Source organism: Fusarium solani (assembly GCF_023522795.1).
Source record: "Fusarium solani strain SB1 chromosome Unknown bctg00000001, whole genome shotgun sequence".
Lineage (NCBI taxonomy): Eukaryota > Fungi > Ascomycota > Sordariomycetes > Hypocreales > Nectriaceae > Fusarium > Fusarium solani.
The window spans coordinates 1,633,999-1,655,502 of NW_027072156.1; the positions used below are offsets into that span (position 1 = coordinate 1,633,999).

The 21,504-nt window shown below is 54.1% G+C and overlaps 10 protein-coding genes across 10 annotated transcripts; 5 read left to right on the plus strand and 5 right to left on the minus strand.

The window, feature by feature from the left end:
- Positions 1-202: 202 nt before the first annotated feature.
- MRS44_002618 (uncharacterized protein) lies at positions 203-1,335 on the minus strand (the record flags this gene model as incomplete). The annotated part of the gene is made up of 3 exons (XM_046270605.1): positions 203-405; positions 462-1,146; positions 1,207-1,335. The coding sequence occupies 3 exons, from the start codon at positions 1,333-1,335 to the stop codon at positions 203-205; spliced, it is 1,017 nt and encodes a 338-aa protein (XP_046136728.1).
- A 3,189-nt stretch (positions 1,336-4,524) lies between these two features.
- MRS44_002619 (uncharacterized protein) lies at positions 4,525-5,169 on the plus strand (the record flags this gene model as incomplete). The annotated part of the gene is made up of 2 exons (XM_065622897.1): positions 4,525-4,611; positions 4,717-5,169. 2 exons carry the CDS (start codon positions 4,525-4,527, stop codon positions 5,167-5,169), a joined length of 540 nt encoding a protein of 179 aa, XP_065478969.1.
- Positions 5,170-5,750: 581 nt separating this feature from the next.
- MRS44_002620 (uncharacterized protein) lies at positions 5,751-7,163 on the minus strand (the record flags this gene model as incomplete). The annotated part of the gene is made up of 1 exon (XM_046280756.1): positions 5,751-7,163. The coding sequence occupies one exon, from the start codon at positions 7,161-7,163 to the stop codon at positions 5,751-5,753; it is 1,413 nt and encodes a 470-aa protein (XP_046136730.1).
- Positions 7,164-8,084: 921 nt separating this feature from the next.
- On the plus strand, positions 8,085-9,343 carry MRS44_002621 (uncharacterized protein; the record flags this gene model as incomplete). Its single annotated transcript, XM_065622898.1, has 4 exons — positions 8,085-8,087; positions 8,143-8,466; positions 8,523-8,728; positions 8,809-9,343. 4 exons carry the CDS (start codon positions 8,085-8,087, stop codon positions 9,341-9,343), a joined length of 1,068 nt encoding a protein of 355 aa, XP_065478970.1.
- A 452-nt stretch (positions 9,344-9,795) lies between these two features.
- Positions 9,796-10,438, minus strand: MRS44_002622 (uncharacterized protein; the record flags this gene model as incomplete). Its single annotated transcript, XM_046283861.2, has 3 exons — positions 9,796-9,865; positions 9,916-10,200; positions 10,278-10,438. The coding sequence occupies 3 exons, from the start codon at positions 10,436-10,438 to the stop codon at positions 9,796-9,798; spliced, it is 516 nt and encodes a 171-aa protein (XP_046136732.1).
- Positions 10,439-11,504: 1,066 nt separating this feature from the next.
- On the minus strand, positions 11,505-12,113 carry MRS44_002623 (uncharacterized protein; the record flags this gene model as incomplete). The annotated part of the gene is made up of 3 exons (XM_065622899.1): positions 11,505-11,556; positions 11,613-11,882; positions 11,938-12,113. The coding sequence occupies 3 exons, from the start codon at positions 12,111-12,113 to the stop codon at positions 11,505-11,507; spliced, it is 498 nt and encodes a 165-aa protein (XP_065478971.1).
- A 221-nt stretch (positions 12,114-12,334) lies between these two features.
- MRS44_002624 (uncharacterized protein) lies at positions 12,335-14,920 on the minus strand (the record flags this gene model as incomplete). The annotated part of the gene is made up of 5 exons (XM_046279341.2): positions 12,335-12,497; positions 12,864-13,133; positions 13,581-13,589; positions 13,643-14,485; positions 14,766-14,920. The coding sequence occupies 5 exons, from the start codon at positions 14,918-14,920 to the stop codon at positions 12,335-12,337; spliced, it is 1,440 nt and encodes a 479-aa protein (XP_046136733.2).
- A 2,869-nt stretch (positions 14,921-17,789) lies between these two features.
- MRS44_002625 (uncharacterized protein) lies at positions 17,790-18,579 on the plus strand (the record flags this gene model as incomplete). Its single annotated transcript, XM_046268119.2, has 2 exons — positions 17,790-17,861; positions 17,917-18,579. The coding sequence occupies 2 exons, from the start codon at positions 17,790-17,792 to the stop codon at positions 18,577-18,579; spliced, it is 735 nt and encodes a 244-aa protein (XP_046136735.1).
- A 918-nt stretch (positions 18,580-19,497) lies between these two features.
- Positions 19,498-20,018, plus strand: MRS44_002626 (uncharacterized protein; the record flags this gene model as incomplete). Its single annotated transcript, XM_046268120.2, has 2 exons — positions 19,498-19,638; positions 19,737-20,018. 2 exons carry the CDS (start codon positions 19,498-19,500, stop codon positions 20,016-20,018), a joined length of 423 nt encoding a protein of 140 aa, XP_046136736.1.
- An 869-nt stretch (positions 20,019-20,887) lies between these two features.
- Positions 20,888-21,304, plus strand: MRS44_002627 (uncharacterized protein; the record flags this gene model as incomplete). The annotated part of the gene is made up of 1 exon (XM_046273499.1): positions 20,888-21,304. One exon carries the CDS (start codon positions 20,888-20,890, stop codon positions 21,302-21,304), a length of 417 nt encoding a protein of 138 aa, XP_046136737.1.
- Positions 21,305-21,504: the final 200 nt, after the last annotated feature.

A 21,504-nucleotide genomic window follows, 5' to 3' on the forward strand; every position in this document is an offset into this window, starting at 1 on the left:
GGACACTCTGCCTAGTAAGGGACTTGAGCCGATGCCAACATCTTGGTTACACCCCCTCCGATATTTCTCCCAGGATCGAGTTTTGGTATTTTTTACTTTCTTCGTCTCTTTGAATCATTAACACACGCGGCAGGCGCGGGTGGCCGGCCAGCCACGGCGAATTAGGTTTGGTTTTGCTTCCAGCCCCTTGAGCGATCTACGCTTACTTGGAGGCATCGACCTTGGCGACGTGGGCGAGGAGGTCGAGGACACGGCGGGAGTAACCCCACTCGTTGTCGTACCAGGAGACCAGCTTGACGAAGTTCTCGTTGAGGGAGATACCGGCCTTGGCATCGAAGATGGAGGAGTTGGTGTTGCCGTTAAGGTCAGAGGAGACAACATCGTCCTCAGTGTAGGCGAGAATGCCTGTAAAGTCACGGTTAGCTCTGCGTTGCATCATGTCACATCAGTGGAAAACATACCCTTGAGCTCGTTCTCGGAAGAGTCCTTGATGGCCTTCTTGATCTCGTCATAAGAAGCACCCTTCTCGAGGCGGACAGTCAGGTCGACAACGGAGACGTTGGCGGTGGGGACACGCATGGACATGCCGGTGAGCTTGCCGTTGAGCTCAGGGATGACCTTGCCGACAGCCTTGGCGGCACCAGTGCTGGAGGGGATGATGTTCTGGGCAGCGCCACGGCCACCTCGCCAGTCCTTGGCGGAGGGACCATCGACGGTCTTCTGGGTGGCAGTGTAGGAGTGGACAGTGGTCATGAGACCCTCAACGATGCCGAACTTGTCGTTGATGACCTTGGCGAGGGGAGCCAGGCAGTTGGTGGTGCAAGAAGCGTTGGAGATGATGTCGGCGGAGCCGTCGTACTTCTCGTGGTTGACACCGACGACGTACATGGGGGCATCGGCAGAGGGGGCAGAGATGACAACCTTCTTGGCGCCACCAACAAGGTGAGCCTTGGCCTTCTCGGTGGTGGTGAAGACACCAGTGGACTCGACGACGTACTCGGCGCCGGTCTCAGCCCAGGGGATGTTGGCGGGGTCACGCTCAGAGTAGAACTTGACAGTCTTGCCGTTGACGACGAGGTCGTTGCCGTCGTTGCCGACCTCACCCTTGAAGATGCCGTGGGAGGAGTCGTACTTGAGCATGTAGACCTGTAGAGAGGTTGGTCAGCTTGGCTGATGATTATATCGTGTTCGTAGGCAAGGACTTACGGCGTAGTGAGGCTCAATGAAGGGGTCGTTGACAGCAACAACCTCGATCTCGGGGTGCTCGACGGCGTTGCGGAAGACGATACGGCCGATACGACCGAAACCGTTGATGCCAACCTTGATGGGAGCCATTTTGAGTAGTGTAGAGATAATGTTTCTGTTGAAAAGACGGTTAGATTGACCAGCTAACAAGAAGATGGTTTGGGTCGAAAGAGTGAAGCTTGGGTGAGGTGAGGGGGCGGGGTAATTTATATTGTATGACGCTAGCCGGGCAACGCTCGCCACAGGCCAGGCTCTGAAAGAGCTCTGCCAGGGGAGGGAAGATGCCTGCTGGGGTCTGTGGAGGGGCAGACGTCGCCGGAAAGAGGGGCAGAGTGCAATTGGCTGGGGCAGCTAAACAGGAGCTAGAGCTCTCATGTTTTCTGCTTGCCCAGGCCCGACATCCCGTCCCCCGATTGACGTGTCGTTGTATCGTTGTCGCGTCGGTCTTTCGGAGGGGAGGAAGCGGGTGAGTAGCCAGCAGGATCCCGCCGGAAGCGGGGATTGATCATCAAGGTGATGGGTAGGAAAATGATATGACGGTTCAAGGTGGTGGTGGGAAAGGCAGGGTAGGCAGGTAGACATCATGTTATGATGCCCATGTCGACTGAGATGTGATGGAGGTGCGGGCAGGGTAGGACAGGGCAGGACAGGGCAGATGAGGTGAGGTTCACATACTTGAGGTTGTTGTTGATTGAAGGTGATGAGTATGGAGAGAAGAGAAGGAAAGAAAAAAGAGTCGAGTTTGGAGGAGGAGGGGACTAGAAGTACAAATATGAATTCCGGGCTCCGGATTATCAGTTGCGGCCATTCGCCCGTCCAGACGGTCTGTCCACACCTCTAACGAGGCACCACCACATCATCTCATCCATCCCACGAACACACACAGACCAGACAGAGTGACAACACGACACGACGCATTCCCCTTGTTCCCACGCCCCCCATTACTCTCCGTCCCTCCCGTCCGTCGTTCAGAGGGGGAGGGGGCGGGGAGGGGCGTGGGCTGTGTCAGAGCAAGATGGGCATGGGAGGGGCAGCAGCACAGCAACTGGAGAGCAATAGCAGCATCCGTAGCTGGCAGGGGGGCCCCATATTCCCAATATCGGGTGAGAGGGAGGGTGTGAGGGACTTGCTGAGAGAAATGAAGGTGAGAGGTGCTAACTCCAGATGAGGCATCATGACCAATTCCCAGCCCAGCCTTACTACCGTGCTAACCAAGCTGTCTAGTGCGCCCTTTGCATTGAGCAGTACTGGAGGTTGATTGCCGCGACTAGTTCGATGGTATTACTTCGATGTTTACGTCTTTCTTTCCATTTCTCCATGAAATCTTTCACTCACCCATTCTACAGCGTGAATGCTTTCTCTCCATCGTCCATGATTACAACAAAAAAGACCCCGCCAGAGCTCGAGGTACCCAGCAATTGGCGTCACTGACTGGTGGGGTGATGCGTCCAGAGGGGTACCTCCCAACACGAGGCGGGCCTGGCAGGAACCCAAGTACCTTTTCTGCCCCTCCATGGATCCTGGCGTTGGAGGTGCCGCCACCTCACTCCATCATTTTTCATCCTGGAGGGGATGAGCAAGCAAGCGACAAGGATCCATCACGCATCCCATTCCATTCCATCGCATCCATCCATCCATCCTTGGATGTCTCGATATTTGCCGCCCACTGCAGTATCACTCACCGTATAGGCACAGGCCTTCTGCGCCCGGGAGTTGACAACGACGCCGCACCGAGACGACGACGACAACCGCCAACGTGCATTCGCCCAGGGGGAGGCCCCGGAACCTTCGCCGAATGGGCAGACGACGTCGTCCGATATGTAGGTATTACGCCTTGCGTTCGACGATGAGATCTCATCGTCCCTCTCCCTGGCCCCGGCTTTTGCCCTTCTTGCCTGATTTTCCCTATGATCCCTCCATTGTTGTCTGTGCTTTACGGTTTCTCTCCCTTTTACCGCCTAAATATCCCCAATCCCAGTATCCATCCCTATGCGAATGTGCTTCCCGTAATGCAGCCCGGCATCCAATCCATCCTCACAAACGGCCGCGCTCCCCGGCGCCTACCGCCGCCGCAGCACGCACCCACGTTTTCTCTCTCTCGCCTCCCGAAAGCTCGGGGCGCCCTGTTCACCGCGCCGGCGTGTCGTACGGTTTGTCCCAGTATTCCTCCTGGGATATCATATTCCGCCTCACCTTTTCCCTCTCTATCTGCTCAACTCGACTGGTGTTCGACGTGTTTCCATCTCTGTCTGTCGTGGTTATTACGTTTTTTCGCCCTTGCCCACTTATACCGGAGAACTGAGCTAGAAAGTTCACCACTGAGACGGCTTGGCCCCAAAGAGGGTTTAGTACCTGATCTTCGCTCAACTCTAGCTGCGGGCTTTACCATCATGTTGCGTCTTTTTACGCAATGCGGCGGGGCGACAGCATGTTCTGGGTCGCGGGGGGTGTTGAGAGCTATTATTGAGACACAGTCTTGGTCAACTTGTTTACAATCGCCGTGGTTGCGTACGGTAGCAGTCCATGATGCCTATTGCAGCTAATGCGGCCAACAGGTGTAGCAACAAGATATCTGCTCGGTGGCGGCAAGACAAGACATGACATGACCACCCTGTTGTCCCGTCAAGGTGAGGCCTCTAGGGCCTCAATCATGATGACTCTTCTCTGTATCAGAGCTCCCTCCCTCAGACATGCCATGGGTCCATGCCCTCAAATTGTTGAGCTCTCCTGTGAGCCTGGCTATCAGAAATTACATCCATCATGGACAAACAGCTCACCGAGACGGGCCTGTATCGGGCCGTTGATAGGCCACGGGCCTTGACGGACCGACTGCATTCGCAGTTCTGCCATCGAAACGCCGTATCAATTCCCTCTCACCCTGGTCTTTTTTGTCAGTCCATCTGTCAATTCAATCGCCAAAAGCCCACCGCCTCACCTCATGCCGCTTATCTGTGACAACCTCTCTTGGAGACACCCAGGGGGCGTACCGATCCCAAAGACGACTGAACCCCCCATCAGAGACGAGGCTGGCTGCGTTGCACGGCCCTCGCTGTCTGTGGACGTGGTCTCATTCTTTCCAAATCTCTAATCTCACCGAGGATCCTCACCTGAGATCGACCTGGCCTGACCTGGCCTGACCGAACCCCTGTCCCTTTTTGGACAGACGGCGCTCGCCTCCACAGAGCCTCCTGCTCGATCCCTCCACTCTAATCCTGGGCGCATCTAGCTTGAATCTGGGCTAGACCACAGATAGCTTGTCGTCGATGCCAACATCAGTTCATGAATTGCTTCACCTTGCTCACCGGAAGAATTATCTTTTGCTTCGACTTTGAGGCCCTGCTCGGCGCCTACCAAGGCACCCACATGGTAACGTCCGATGCTACACAGACACCATGACGAAGACGCCGAGAATCAGTGATCACTGTCTAGAGTCTATTCTGATCATCAAACACCACTTACATGCATGCATAGGTGCAACTTGTTACCAAATATCCCTGCTCCATCCGACTCAGCCCGTTTGCCGCCGGCCGCTTCCCCCTTCCAGCCCTTTCCCACGGTAACCGCTCGGCTACGGCCTACCTTACGGCTGCGGCCCCGGCTTCCGCTCCACGCGCCGGAGCATCACGGGATCACGGGCTTGGGTCGGCTCAAGCCTCGCCTATGAAGTCGCCAACTTCCCCCGTCCAACCCCATTCAAGCTCCATCCAACCTCACCTTGGCCCCCCGGCTTCTCCATCGTTCATACTCCACGCTGGGACCTGCCCCGGCTTCTCAGCCTCCTCAGCCCTCGTGCCCCCCTCAAGATCCCACTCGCCCGGCCTCACCCGCCCCCCGGCCGCGCATCGGGATCCCCAGGAACCCAGCTGCCAGTCCTTGCCCAGCGTCAGCCCTTTCCAGCACCTTGGAGGCCGTCTCGGCTCTTAGCCTCCCCCTCCATCGTCATCGTCCCGCGGCATCCATCATGCACCATCATGCCAATTGACCATTGACCGTCATGAATCCAGGACCCCGGCTAACGGCCACGCCTCGCCGGGGGCCCGCATGCTCGTCGCCGCATGTCCGTCGCAGATGCTACTCCTTCAAGGTGCCGCCCGCCGTCCATCCAACGTGGCTCTCCCCGGCCCCAAACCAATAGCCACAACGTCGCAGCCGTCCGTCTGGTGTCATGCATTCATGCCTCTTCAGTGGGCTCTCGAGTTCTCGACGCGAAACGGGCTCCACAAGCCGTCATGGCGTCGCGTCTCCAGAACGGTCCATCTCCATGTACACATGCACTTCGTTGGCCGAGCACCCACATGCTCACAAGAAGAGCCGGTTGGTGTCCATCTTTGGAACATGTTGGAAGCCCGTTGCACCTTTTTAACCTGGAACTTGCCCGTCGCCCCAGCCCAGCTGTCTCGCGGCAAATCAGACAGGCGCCTGGTGCACCAAAGTGCCTGCTTCGCCCGCACTAACACGGCATACCGATATCCAATGCCTCGGCTGACCTCCCGTGGCAATCTTGTTCATTCAAAAGCCTTGACCCGCGATCTCCATTCCCGGCCCTCCTCCACAACTCGGAACTCGACCGCGTCTTCTGGGAAGTATCCGGCATCCTGCCACGCCTTCATCGTAGCCCCGTCGTACGGTCCTTGACTGGCGCCTCCGTCTCGTCCATCTACCCATCGGAACTCCCACATCGTCCCCGGCTTCACCGCCGTCTCCTGCCCCTCCCCCTCCTGATCCCGGTCAGCCTTTCCTGCTTCCGGCTCCACCCAATCCTCGCCAGTCTCTCTGCGATATTCTCGGACGAGGAGCTCCCGTTCTTGATCGTAAATGTCCTCGTGGTCCCGGCTTAGCAGCTTGTCTGCAGCATCCGTGATGGCATCAATTGAAGCCTTTATCCGCTGCTGCTCTGCATCTTGGCTGTCAGCACTGCCGTCCACGTCCATGCCTTCAGCGCCCTTGTTCATCTTCTTGAGCTTCCACTTGGGGATCTTCTTGGGCTTTGTTTGCTTCTTGCCAAGCCTGGCCAGCGCCTCGAGCGGTGTTTCTGTTCGGTCCAGATTGAGAATCAGAGTCTTGAGGAGGTCTGACACGAGAACCTCGTCTTCGTCCATACGTCGTTTTCGCGCCTCGGCCTCCCGCTTCTCATGGGCTGCCGCAGCCTTTTTCATCTCCTTCTTGCTAAGACCCTGGAGCCAGCTGTCATGAACGGCGTCGGGGTCGCCACCTTTGCGGACGTAGTTGCCGTCTTGATCAAACTGACCCTCTTCCATCTCTTGCTTTAGGTTGAACGCCTCGACCTTGGGAGCATTTCTCTTGAGTCCTCCTGCGCCAACCTCTTCATCGACGCCCTCCTCCTGGATAGCCAGATCCACGTCTTCCTCGTCGTCGCTACTTGCTTCGTTGTCGAGCCGAATCTGGTCCTTGTCCCTACTGGCTTGTTCTTGGCCGACGATTTGGTCATCATCGAGGAAGCGGACCTTGTCCTTCTTGCGGCCATTCTTGTCAAAGTCGCCGTCCTCTGGCGCTTCCTTTACTTCATCGTCGTCGGCAGCAAACATGTCATCGTCGTCATCGGCATCGGCAGCAGCACCCGGAGCTGGGCCAGAACTGGTGGCGTCGTAGTTGTCAAGCTGCTCTAGAATATTGACATTGCCTCGTTTGCGACTCTCGGCTCGGGCGTTAAAGTTTTCGTTGTCCGAGTCGCTGTCATAACCGTCGAGGTTGACAGCACCTCGCTTCGTAGCAGCAGAGCCACCAATGACGTCGGCATCGAGGATTGCATCATCTTCGCGGGCATCGGGGGCCAGAGTCGAGGGGTTTCGGACGTCAAACTTGACCCGTTTGGAGTCGGAGCCGTCTTCGTTGTGGTGAGTTCGCGCAAAGTTCTCGCCATCGCGCTTGGGTCGCGCAGCCGAGTAGCGTGACGCCATTGTCGCTATGGGACAGAGTGTATGTGAATAAGCTGCTTCCTGGAAATGTGAATGTGGTAGGGAAAGGAAATGGATGATTTGGGGCGAAGGCGCAAAGTGAATGTGACAAAGGTAGAAAGCTTGAAGGAGCTTGGACGTTGTCGCCCGTAGGCTCTGGTGGGTAACAAACGCGCTATGCTGGTTGGAGCAGTGACAGCCATCCAGGCTGCTACAGGGTGGGGATTCAAGAATGTCTACAAAGAAACGAGTCCAGAAACACTGAGGATCCTATGCCTAGTGTTTTGTATTTGGCTTTCTTTGCTTCTGCATTACGAGCCATAATATTCACTGTTTCTTTTTTGTACTCTTTAAGCCGAAATATTTACCATCAATGTTGGTCTATGGTTGGAATGTCTATTGTCTCATTACAAGGCAGGTTCTCACATTCACAGTACTTTAGACAAAGCAGAAGACGGCCTAAAAATCTGCGTCATCGGCCTGGGTGACATTAAGAACTGGACGTATAAATAGTAAAAACCCAATGAAGACGCTGGCTTATTTCTTCAACCAATTACCAACGTGCATTCTTTTTGTCAGCCTGCCCCAACTGCGTCATCCAAGAGCTGCCTCTGCCGTTTCGGCAGCCTCCACCCCCCACGCGGCAGGAGCCTGTGCCTGTGCCTACCGTGAGTGATGGTGGTCCTTGGAGACACCTGCGACCACCATCAAGAAGCTCTTTCTTACTTAACCTTGAAACCCACAACCCAACGCAACCACTGACCGACACTCCCTCTTCGCCTTTGCTGATTCGGAGAGAGCAACCGTCCTATTATCCGAGCCTGGCACAGTCTCGATCGATCCTTCTTTGACCGCTCCCGAATACTTCGAACCTGGCCCCGCCACATCACCAAACGATCCGTCCACGATCAAGCAGCCGTCGCCATGGTATGTCTCTCAGACTTCCCGTATCGGTACCGAGCAGCTTCTAACAAGACCATAGTACTCAGGCCTTGGCCGCGGGTATGATCCCGCTAATCCGGACCACCTCTACAACATGGCTCGCCATGGACGACGACCCATCGTACAGCGCTTCGACGAATACTATCGATGCTATCCCCTCATCATGGCACCCGGAGCCGAGCGACCGGAGCTCAACTATGGATCCAAGATCATCCTCCCTCCCTCGGCCCTTGACAAGGTGTCCAAGCTCCACGTTCAGTGGCCGCTGCTGATGGAGTTGATCAACGGCGAGAAGGGAAAGCACTCGCATGCGGGTGTGTTGGAGTTTATCGCAGAGGAGGGTCGAGCATACATTCCGCAATGGGTATTACTCTCCTTCGTCATGCCTTCCGGAGAGAGTTGGAAACTGACTTGGCACAGATGATGGAAACACTGGGCATGGATGTTGGTGATATGATTCAGATCCGGACCACATCCCTGGAGTTGGCCAAGATGGTCAAGCTGCAGCCGCAGTCTGTTAGCTTTCTCGAGATCAGCGACCCCAAGGCTGTTCTGGAGAAGGCCTTCCGCAACTTTGCTACCCTGACAAAGGGTGATGTTTTCAACTTTGCCTACAACGATGAAGTGTACGAGGTGGCTGTCCTCGACGTGAAGCCCGAGACAGACAAGATGGGTGTCAGTATGATCGAGACGGACGTGTCGGTAGAGTTTGCCCCCCTGTCGGATACGTCGAGCCCGAGCGCAAGAGTGGCACAAGCACCCCGAGGAGCACACGAGGTGGCGGCGTTCCTGCTGGAGGTCTGCTACACAACCAGGGCACCATGGCCCAAGCCATCAACTACGGCGCCATGGCCCCATCAGTAACCAGCAACATCACCAACTTCCTGGGAGAGGGACAGAAGTTGGCGAAGAAGGGCAGCAAGAATTCGACCCCTAAGCCGGCGACTCCTGTGCCTGTCCCAGTAGACATCCCGGGACTGCCCAAGCGACGCGATGGCGCCCCAGCAGCTCTCCGTCTGCCACCCAACAAGCTCTTCTTCGGATATGAGATTAAGCCGGTCAAGACAGAAGCAGACAAGGAGCAAGAGAAGGAGAACGCCAACAGGCCTCACTTTGCCGGCCAGGGCCAGACCCTCCGAGGCGCAGTTAAGAGAAAGGGCGAAGGAGATGACAAGTCCAAGGCGCCTGAAAAGAAGGGCACTAGTGAGGGTAACCGACTTGATGGTCGACGACCCAGATAACCTGTGACACTTTCGGTATTTTGAGCGGCGTTTTGGAGGGTATCGGACACGGCTGTCATCTTTGGGATGGGGACTTGTGTATGTAGCTTCAAGGATTCTGGCCGGAAGTTTACGAATTCCGCGACAATATGAATGACGGAGATTGGCCGTTTGATGATTTGGGTAATGGTGAGGCAATGTTAGCGGTGGTTTACAACTTGGCAGCAGACAGACAACGTTTATCTCATCACTCGTGGGTGATGACTTCAACTTATAGGAGACAAGATGATACGGCACCCACGAAAGAATCATCACGAATCCTTTTCCATTTAATAGAGGCATTAAGTATCTTCCTGCCCAGCCCTCTCAAGGCTACAATTTTGCTGAAATCCCCAAAGCGCCATCACGCCTCAACTACACAGACTAGCTGGTTCAAAGATGAACTAGAAATGCCTGTACCCTGCAGCGAGATCCTAGGCTTCCTCCTGCTTGCCAGCATCGAGCCAAGCCTCGAATCTGGCCTCATGGCTGGCGGCAGTGGCACTGTCTACAGTCAGTTTTTGGCGCTGGACAGAGGAAAGGCAAAAACGTACCTGCGCTCGCGCTTGCGGTCACCGAGATCATCAGGCTTGACGTCCTTCTTCTCATCCTCTTGCATCCGCTTCACCTTCTTGGCAAGGGGAGAGTCGGCGAAGGGGTCGTTGGTCTCGTCGTCGTCATCCTCCTCGGAGGCGACCTTCTTCTTGCGGCCCTTGGCGGGAGTGGCGCGCTTTCGGGTCGCCTTCTTGGGGACTGAGGTAGGAGTGGAAGCGCTGTCGTTGGTGGTGTCGCCGTGGCGGGCCTTGAAGTCACGCATGATGGACTTGCTAAAGTGCTGGCTGTTTGGCGGTCAGCATCATGGAGGTGGATTTCGAGGAGATGGAGAGGATGAAAAGGGAAGATGAAAGAGACTTACGAGATGGCATCCTTGGTGAAGGAGTAGCCAAGTGCCTCCATGGCGCTGTGAACCTTGGGCCAGTTGTAGCGCATGCGATCGCCATCCTGGGCGCCCATGATGACGGCGACGCAGAGGTCGCGCTCGGCGTTGGCATCCCACTTCTTCTCAGCGGGAGGCATGATGAAGAGGGTGGGAGTTGTTGTTGTTTTTGTTGGAGAGAGAGAGAGAGAGAGAGTTGTGTGGGAGGTAAAGGATGAAGAGTATTGGTGGTGAAGGGGAAGAGGAAGAAGGATTTAAAGAAGAATGTGAAGATTTTAGAGGAGGGGGGATGGAAGAGAGGGAGAGTAGAAGTCAAAGGAAGTGAGGATAAATGGTGAATAAGGTAAATGGGAAGAGAGCTCGGCTGCCTATTGTTAGTGGCAGTTATGGCAGTATATTCGTTATCAGTGCCCATTCTGTCAAGCCTCATATTTGAACACCAGCTTGATTATTTGGAGATACTGCCTCATTAGAGTATTGTGTAGTCACCAAAACCCCATCATGGCATTTTAGGTGATGATTAAATGATGATCTGGTAATGGTAATACTGGAGTGGAAGATGGAATTCCAGGCAGAGTAATATCACCTCTCAACTCACCATTGTGGGTGCTTCTGGTTCTCATTATGGATGCTAAATGTCCATTGTAGAATCCGCCCAATTCCAGTATGTGCTCATATATGCACTAAATGGGTGACATGAGATTCTACGTAGTCTCTCGCCGATTGGGAACATTTCGTGGGAATCAAAATACCCCTATTCCGTTCATGGGGAATCAAGTGCTGGACTACTCGCCCGAGATAGCAGCACCCACCAAGTTAGACATCACAAAGTGCAAGTTCATCCATGGTTGTCTTTCATGTCATCAATTCGTGATAGAAATCTTGTGAAATCGCCTCATATGGCAATCCTGTTGTTACATCTAGAGGCGTGTGCCTGTGCCATCACCATGTTTTCTCGCGCTTTCGTTCATAGGCCTAGAAGCCTGCCATCCATCCATCCATTCATGTAAAGCACATCCCCAAGGGTGAAGCGTGTCCTGCGCAGTCCCTGTTGATCTGAGGATGACGAGGGAGATAAACACCCAAGCATGAGTCTTGGATTGATCCATGTGACTCTCTCCACTACCAAACTACGAGGAAGTCAGCGGCGGTACATTGCGAGAAAAGGACGAGTAAGCTTACTTGATAGTGACAAAAGGAAGAGAATTAGATCTCTCCTTCGACCTCTGCTTCGAGCTCTTCATCCATAGGCTCAGGCCTGCCAAATAGTCAGCAAGTGAACAGAAGATGAAGTGTATACCAGTCCAAACTTACTTGGGGGTTCTCTTGGCGCGCTTCATGGGCGAAGGAGAGACGAGTTCATCACCTCCTTCATCGTCGTTCTCCTGCTTAAGCTTCATCTTTTCGTCCTCGGCGTCGTCCTCCTCGGCAGGGGTGTTCTTGGCGTTCTTGCGCTTGCGGGGAGTGGTAGTGGCCTTCTTGCGAGGGGTGGTCGTGGCCGAGCCGGCGCCGGCAGCCTGGATGGCACTGAGGGCGTTGCTGGCGTTGGTGTCGCGGTTCTTGCGAAGCTTCTGGACGTGCTGGCTGTTGATGGGTTAGCTTAATGTCAGGCAGAAGTGTGCTTGGCGATAAGAGAAACAGGAGATGGGTGGCGTGGTACTTGATGGCATCAAAGGAGTATGAGTAGCCCTTCTCGCGCATCCGCTCGGAAACACTGGTGAGGATGGCTCGGGAGGGCTTTATCTCCTCCAACAAGGTCAAGAGGAGGTCCTCGTGGGAGTTGGCATCCCAGCCGCGCGATGGCTTTCCAGACATGATGATGTTTGATGAAGAGGGAGAATAGTTGGGGTGATAGTAGAGGCGGTGAATGGGAGAGGAATGAGAGATGAGTTGTGGTGGAGGAAGAGAAGTGGGATGTGAAGATTGGAGGTCAAGTTTGGAAGAGGGGTGGTTGTGGGAAAGGTGAATGTAAATAGAGCAAGGGAAAAAAAAGCCAGGCAGCAAAACATGGAGGGGTAAAAGAAAGTGAACGCAAATCAAGCCAATTCATACCGAAGAGCACTTTCAGTAAATGTGTACCCCAGCTTCTGCAACTCGGCCATGACACTGGTCCAATCCTCGTTGCTCAGCTTGAGGTGCTGGAACATGCAGATGAGGATGTCCTCGTGGACGTTGGCGTCCCACTGCATGGTCTGACGCCTGGCCATTGTGTATTATCGACAAGTGTGGACGTGTTGGGGAGGGTTAAAGAGGTGGTGGTGAGGAGGGAACGTGGTGCAGCCCAGGGTTGATGGAGAATGGATGAGGAGATGTAATGCATGAGATGAGAGAGGAGAAGACTTGTCACCTCCTCAGGTCCTAAGATTTAGGCTTCAAAATCCAGGTGCGGCTCGAAGCTCGGTGAATCATGTGCAGGGAAATGCGTGCTCGAATTGGGGGAGAATGGGTTCAGTCTCGAGTTGCTGCTGCTCAAGAGAGCGAGTGTTTGCCCCGGCCAAGCAGCAATCTCAACAGCCAAATCGACCCTCAAGTGTGGTTCCAGAGAAAAAGAAAGTGATCACCTACCGAACTGCGTCAAAGGAGGTCTTCCAGCCGCGCTCCTTGAGATAAGCCTCGACGGCTTCCTTGACGGGCACGGGGAGCGCCTTGTTGGCCTGCGCGGCCGTGAAGAGCGCGATCCCGAGGTCCATCAGGAAGTCGGCGTTGTCCCAGTCACTGGTGTTGGGCATTTTGGCTTTGTTGCGAGGGTTGGGTTTCTTGGTGTGTTGGGAGATTGGTGTTGTGCGAAGAGGGTGTTGTTGCAAAGTGAGGATGCGAGAGAGAAGAGGAACAAGTCTAGGCTGCTCTTTTGAGCCGAGAATTTATACCCACAAGGACCAAGACCGGGTGAATCAACCTGGTGCATGTTTAGGATACCTTTCTATCAGTCACAATCATTAAAGTCACCGGCAAAGCCAACTCGTTCGTTCGTTGAACCCATGATAACTGCCATAGGTTATCTACATCTCCCACCAAACTCACCACTCCTGGCAAGTAGATGGGCATGTAACCGTACATGTATCCGCCATCAAACTCCAAACAATCGAGGCTCGTTCCATGTATGTAGTAGTAGTACCCTGCGGCGTCGTGTGCGCCGCGCAAAAAGACCCAGTTCCCGCTTAAACCTATTGATCCCCGACAACAAGAGACCGAGTTCGAGCAACTCCCGATTTCTACCGATTTCTAACGCCTGTGCCCATGGTATCACTGTTGCAAATTGCTGCTTCTCATGCCTCTCCGTACGTAGCAAAACTGTAAAAGTTAGCATCTCGAATCATGACAAGACTGGACTGATAATGGCTTACTCAGAAGGGAATGGGTCAACAGGGCCGCTGTGGGCTGCAAGCGCCAGAACAGCCTCATCGTCCATCACCTCCTTGGAAGGATCTGGTGAGCTTAGTCGTGGTCGCTTGGCAGCAGGTTCGTCTCCGTCGGCATCAGCATCAGCATCGCCATCGACATCCACGTCGGCGATAGGATCCACCACATCGACATCAGCATCAGCGTCGACATCCTCGTTCGCTTCCTCAAGGTGTTCCGACGGTCCCACAGATTCTGAAGGTGGCTGATGATTGGGTTCCGCAGTTGGAGGCTGAGAGGTTGAACTTGTGTTGGTGCCTTCTCTGAGGTCTCGGGGAGGATCTTGTCGGGGCTCCTGATTTTGCGGTCCATGCTGGAGAGGGTGTAGATGTGGGGGATTTTGGGGAAGCTCAGGGGCACGCGGGGGGCTGGGATATGTCGCATGAGATACCAACTGGCTAGCGGGCGGTGCAGCGGGAGGTGCAGCAGCAACGGGAGCAGGAGGACCAGGCACAGTAGCCGCGGCAGGAGTTGGAGCTGGAGCCGGAATAGGACCAGCTGCGGTGGCTGGCATTGGCTGAGGGAGAATGGCTTGACCAGGAGGAACACCATAGCCTTGGACGGGCTGAGCGTGCGGCCCTGGTGTAACAAGACCCATGGCTTGGTTGGGAATACCCTCCCCGGGGACACCAGCGACGGGAACAGGAGGCTGTTTCCTGGGCCGGCCTCGACCAGGACCTGGACGGCGAGTAATCGGGTTCAGGGTTGGATCAACCTTGCGTGAGTTCTCGTTGAGGCCACCGGACTCTGCCTTGTTCTGGGCTCGTCGGAGACCCTGGAAGTGTTGACTGGACCAGTGTTAGTAACATGATTAGAAGTATCATGAAGAACATGTTAAATTGGAAGAGTAGGATGTCTGGGTCGAGTATCTTGGTTGGCCTCGGTCGATCGACATGTCTCATATGAGGCAAGTACATGTAACGCCAACGGCGCGTGTAAGGTACAGACGAGAAGCGCAAGCAACACTCATCCATCATAAAGAAGCAACACGGAACACGATCAGATGACGAACCATCACGTGTTGCAATTCCAATGACACTTTGATAAGAAGAGATCACGACAACTTACCGACATCCTTCATTGGTGAAGCCATATCCAAGGCCTCTCATGTGATTGCCAATGGTGGTCCATTCCGCGCCGCTTATGACACCAATGTTCTTGACAGACAGTATAGTAAAGAACAGGTCTTTGTCTGCTCTGTCGTTCCAATTCTTGTTGTTCATGACGATGGACAGTAACAGACACCGGGGCAAGCAGGACGGAACACAGAAGTGTGATGGACGACAAGACGACTCGAGGTGGTTAGATGCTGTTAAGGCAACGGCTGGATCAATGGGAAAATTGATAGTGAGAAATTGCTAAGGGAGCCACTGAGGCGGGAGGTTGGGGACCTTGGAAGGCATGTGGCCCGAGCGTCGCCTTGGCATGGGGTAATGGCGGAGCGGATCAATGTTTGTCCTGAGGGCTGGTGTTGCACGGCATTTGCTTTTGCAGGGAAAATTGTAAATCCACGAGGGATTGAGACGGTTGACGGTCGACGAGGGTGATCATCACGACAAGGACTTGTTGAAAGGCAATTCGCCAGGACAAAAGCCAAATCTCACTCTGATGACGAGACTCGATGATGCTTCTGTCATTCAGATGCTCTGGCTTAACCGAGGGTATACCATGGTTTAGCCGGGCGCACGAGAGGAGGTTACGAGTCAAGGACGGTCTGGACAGACAGAGGCGTTTCAGCGACGGTCCAGACATTCAAGACGGAGAACGGTCCGGAAACGGAGCATTGACGGAGTGGCAACGGAGGACCCCGTCAGCCAGGCGTCAATTCGCGTCAGCTCCTGCAAGGGGGAAAGAAAAGAGGACACGCGGGTGGAGCCCAGGGAGAAGACAATTTACGAGGAGCCAGGGGCTCACGTGCTTTCGTGGTGACTTGGCGAGGAGCCAGGCAGCACAGTGTCCCACCAGATTCGCGCCCGTCGCGTTTCCCATCCCACTTCATCCCATGCCCTCCACGACGGTTACTGTCTTCTCGGGGCTCATACGCGACCATAGATGCGGCCGTTTGCCATCGAGATGCATTTTTCGAGCTTGATTATGCCCTCTGCAAATTTTCCAGGTTTCCAGAGCTCGTCTGGCGGTGGAATTGCTGCTCGTCGTGTTGCTCGTCACCGCTTGCGACGCTGGCCAGCAGAGCACCATCCTCCAACTTTTCCAGGCCACACCCCTCAGCCGAGCGTCAGAAAAGGGCAAAGCAAACCTGGATGGATCGGCTGCATGGCGCAATCATTTCTTTCTCATTCTCGAGGCTGTTTGGGTTTGTCATAGGGGGTGAGGTCTGTTCAGCTGCCTTTTTTACTTCCTTGCGATTCAGGCAATTTACTCTGCCCAACATGCATTGAACGATCAACTCTTTGTTTCCCTGCACACCACAAGCTCCAGCTCAATTCAAATGCCCGAGCCAATTGTAGGATAGACATAGACACCATCGGCAGACTCGAAGCCACGAGGCCGTCCAAGCTACTGTATCGCCATGGGATAGCCAGGTCGCCCAACCATGTCCACCCCATATATCGTCCCCCCTGCGCTCTTACATGTCGGATGCCCGATGTGCTAGAGATAATTCGTCGGTGGCCCGCGGAATGAGTCACACGTTGTGGTTTCACTCCATTCCAGGCTTTGACACCCCTGTCCAAGCCCGCTTTAGCTTGCCTCTGTCGATTGAGATCCGGACCAAAAACTCGTCTTCCGTTTGTCGTGGCGCAATTGAGCGATAGGAGTCGGCACGGCTCCCGGGCGGACCTGACAAGGTTTGGACATGTTGCGGATGAGTCGCAGTAGAAAAAACTTCTCTCATTCCATAATTAAAAGTCTCCGTAGAGAGAGCGTGAAGTTTGCTGTCTCAATTGTCGAATCTGTCTCTCACGAACCGAATCTGGATGCAAATCGATTGCTGGGACCTGCGGCGAGCCGCTGTAATGTAGTGGTTGCAGCACACCTAGCCCCGGCGGCAGGGGACATGGGGGGCGGTCTTAGACTCTGATTTAGTGGGTTTTAGCGGGGGGTGGGCAACCACTTTACGCGGTGCTCGCGGCCGTCATAGCCCCTCGTCGCGAGCGCCCCATTTACTTTCCTTGTCCATCCATCCATCAGCAGCGGGAGGGATCATCTTGAGCCAACAAGGAAAAAAAGTCGTAGCACCAGGCAACTATGGGGCATCATGACCGCCATCTCAGACATTTTCGGCCCTAGAAAGGCTCGCGCATTACAGTGCGATTACACAGGCCCCATCCCCATGTGTGCCTGGATCCATGGATCCCCTGGGCTGCCTGGGCTGCGTATTCGCTGTTCCCCCACAGAAGAAGATGGTGGCATCGCAGAGAGCGGGAGTCTTGGTACATACATAATGCAAGCATCTGCCGCCCCCTTTCAGCAGAGGCTCTTTCCATTCTGTTCTCCTTCCTCCCTCCTCTGTTGCGCCTCTACCTCTACCTGTTCCCTCTGCAGTTCACGCTTCCTCAGGCTTCAACTCCTTACATGACCACATCTGCTACTGCTACGCTACACATGCACACCAGCTCCAACACGTCAAATTCTCCCTAGCACAGCTCAGCTGACACCCCCCCGACGGGTTTCCCGCCGAGAGGCCCTGCCCGGCCCGTTGTCCCCTCCGCCTCGTCCATCTACTGGTTCTCCTGTTGGCCAGAAAACCCTCAACTCCTCCTGCAAGCTTCCTATCACACGCCTTCGCCTGTAACACCTTGCAACCAGTCGATCGCCCTTGGGAGTGCCTCAGCCTTGCTGTCGAACCTTGCAACCTTGAGTTCACGGCATCGAGTTTCTCGGTGACAACCACTTGTGACTCAGTTCAACCCGCAACCTTGCATTCGGGCCGCTACTAGATCCCGATTCCCAAATTTTCACGCTCCCGTTGAGGCAACTACAGCCACAGCTGCCTAATACATGTTTTGATTTATATACTCGCCATCGTCCTTTCTATTCTGCCTGCTTCCGCAGCCTCGTTCTCGCTGCACGTCGCCAATACCATCCTTGCTTCGTCCTCGACAATACTATCTATACTCTACTCTATTCATAATGACTCCCAACAGCGAGAACGCCATGGCTCGGTTCCTTCTGGCCATACTCAACCAGAAGAACCTTAAGGATGTAAGTCCCTCAGCTGCGGATAACCCCCGACACTCCCACTTACCATCCTGGACAGATCGACTGGAACCAAGTCGCCGCGGATCCCGTCCTCCTCCAGCCCATCACAAACGGACACGCTGCGAGGATGCGTTTTGCTCGGTTCCGTGCCACTGTCAACGGTCATGAGCCGCAGAAGAGGAACCGCACTGCCGACAAGTCCCGGGTGACCAAGTCGAAAAAGACGCAACCGGCCAAGAGAGAAAGCCTCATCAAGGCAGAGACGGGCATGAACCTTTCGTCGTATGCCCAAGCTCGCCCGAGTCCCAAGATCAAGCAGGAACCTAGTCAACCTGGCTATCTTGCCCAGTTCTCTCCCGCGTCGACTTCATCACCTTACCTGATCGACAATCGAGATGACTTGAACCCTCGATTCCTCACCCCTTGCAGCGATGACATGACCCATGGTCTTGCTATCAACTCTGCATCCCTCGAGGACCTCAGACTGCGCAACGGCTTTGGTCCCTCGATGGACTGTCCCCAGGACCTTATGGCACCGCCTTCCCATGACTTCACCCTGGGGCAGTCAACCTTTGATACGTTTGACGCCGCCTACGACCTGACGGCCTACAAGACTGCCGTCGGCGGCGGCCAGAGTCCCGCGACTATCGACTTCGGCGCTGCCTCTCTGGCAGATTGCAGCCCCGAGTGGACCGATCACTTCAACGACCATCACTTTTGATACCCACGGAAAAGAAAAAACACTGCGGATAGAGGATGAGACATGTACAAAACTGGAGATATGGTAGAATGCTTTTTGCCTTTGCTTTCAATGATTAATGACAATGATTTACTTCGAGATGGAGACCTTCTCTTTGCTGCTTGCTCGCGTCTGGTATTTGTTTCTGCAATGGCTTGCTTTTGAAACATCTCTACTACAACATGATCCCAAGATGGAATCGAAATATGGAATGGCTGCCGTGTTTGGGTTGCTGGATTTTGCCTGCTTGGTATTGAAGTTGTATAATAGCATCCCATAGGTGCAGTCTGAAATTGAGCGTTCTGGTGTTGCAGCGGCGTGTCTTGCATCTGTTTCTACTCGTCATGTGTTGATGCTCTCCTTTTCCGAGAACTCCTTGATACAACCAACTGACTTCGTGTTTAGCAGGATCGTCTCCCACGTACCTATTCATTAGCGACTAGACAAATATGGAGAATATGCTTTCACACTAACTTGGCAAATGGCCTTTTCCCTGACTGAAAAATGTCCCTATTCGTCGACATTGTCTCGAGTATTTGCATCGTCAACCCAGATTGGCTAATTCTGATACTGAGCACCTGACTGGCCTATTCACCACCTTTTCTACAAACCTCGTCTAAGAAACAGCACAGGCCTGCCATTGTGATTGCAGAATTTCTCCCCGTTTGCTTTCCTTTCTGCCTAAGCCTGAAAACAAAAACAATCTCTCCTCCTCTGGTGAAATAAAACTTCCCCTCCTCCAAACCACTTCGCCTTCTTCACACCTCTCACCACAACAACATCGCAAGGCGACTCAAAAGTCTTTTATCAAACGTGAGTTTTATCGCCTTTGTTTTCGTTTGGCCTTTGACGATCGTTTGAACTGATCTTGAAGACCAGACCCGACGTTGAACGAACATCATGTCCGACGCAAAGAAGGAACCCACCGCCGCCGAGGCCATGCTCTTCTTCAGCATCGTCAAGCACACTCGAAACAAGGCCGATGTCGACTGGGATTCTGTCGCCCTTGAGGCTGGATTCAAGAATGCCGATGTTGCCAAGGTGAGCACCCTTCTTGCCCTACCCACCATTGACCACCACCCACTGTTGTCGTCTTGGATAACTTCACTTGATATCGCCTACTGACATTTAAATCTCAGGTCCGCTTCGGCCAGGTCAAGCGCAAGCTTGGTATCTCTACCGATACTGGTGTCACTCCCCGCGCCCCTACCACTCCTACCAAGAAGGGCGCCTCCAAGGTGGCCAAGACTCCCCGCAGCACCACCAAGGGCAAGGGTCGTAGCCGGGTCAAGAAGGAAGAGGAGAAGCCTGCCGAGGCTGAAGAGGACGAGGACCAGAAGATGGAGATGGAGCAGCCCATCGTCAAGGACGAGCAGCAGGACGAGCTCGCCCCTGACAACACCAAGGCTGATCCCTTCTGAACCTGCCCTTCTGCAACATGGTTCAGACCAAGTGTTGATCTCGGATGATGGATTACGCTATGATGGGGGATGATTTTTGGAATGATTCACTGAGACAGGATGGACATGTGATCTGGAGGTAGATGATATAGCTGAAGTGGCTGTACTATACCACAAGATACGACATCATGAGGAATTACACAGATGATCTAGGTACATGAAAGCATTTGCCTAGCAAAAAAAACTTGACGCTGTTTTCACTTCTCGTAGGCATAAATTGCAAACATGACCAAACAGTGCCAGCCGAGTGAAGGTCGTGGCCGGAGCACCACTCCGCACCAGTTTTGGAGATATTGCCATACACTAATGAGCGATGCTCTGCTCTCTGAGAGAGCACCCCGATGGAAAGCCCTAATTACTTATTCTGCGCTCATGAACGGGCACTCAATCTCTTTTTCTCCCGGTTTGGCCGATCTCAGCTCCATGCCCCCTTTCCCCGCCTCATCGGCTGCCCCTCTCATTGTCACTGCTTCTCTGACACTGCAAGCTAATGCTCCCCAGCACAGATACAGAAGAACAATAGCTATTGAATTCATTTTTACAGTGGCTGCACCTCGCTATTGTCCCTGTTTTCTGGTAATTCTTCTACCTCACCCCATGCTATAAAACCTCCCCTCCCAAACATTCACCTCCAAACACTTTCCATCCCCCAAACACCTTTCTCTACATTCCCGCAAACAAACCTTCAGAACATCTGAAGATACCACCTGGATTCTCTTCAAGCTTCGTCTTTCTTCAAGAAACCTTTCACCACAGTAAGTCTTTCATTTGAGCACCTCAACTCCCGGTTCACAGCTGACCCTGCCGCAGCCCCAAACACATTAACAAAGATGCCTCCCAAGAAGACCACCACCGAGGAGGGTGCCCCCACTGGCCTCACCGACGGTGAGCTTCGCTTCATCAAGGCCATCTTCGACAACATGACCCAGAAGCCCGATGCCGACTGGGATGCCGTCGCCACCACCCTCGGTCTCAAGGACGCCAAGTGCGCCAAAGAGCGCTTCCGCCAGATGTCTGTCCGCCACGGCTGGCGTGACCAGTCCAGCAGCGGCGCCGCTGCCAGCCCCCGCAAGGCCGCCGCCGGCGACAAGGTCACCAAGAAGCGCGCCACTCCTCGCAAGAAGGCTGCTGCCAAGAAGGCCGAGAAGGACGAGGAGGACGAAGAGACTAAGGAGGCCAAGGGTGAAGTCAAGGCCGAGGACAAGAAGGAGGTCAAGTCTGAGGATTTTGACGACGACACTGAGTGAACTTGCACGGGTCGGACTGAGATTCGTTGGCGGGTTTGTTGATATGTGGTGTCGCTAGCACGATGGCGGTATGGCCGCATCCTTGGGTTCATGATATATCCACTCAAGTAGTTGTCGATCTTATCGAGATGTGGCACTAGGAAGAAAATGAGGTATTTGGACATTACTCTACGTTGTTTCTACACTTTGAATCTCTTGTC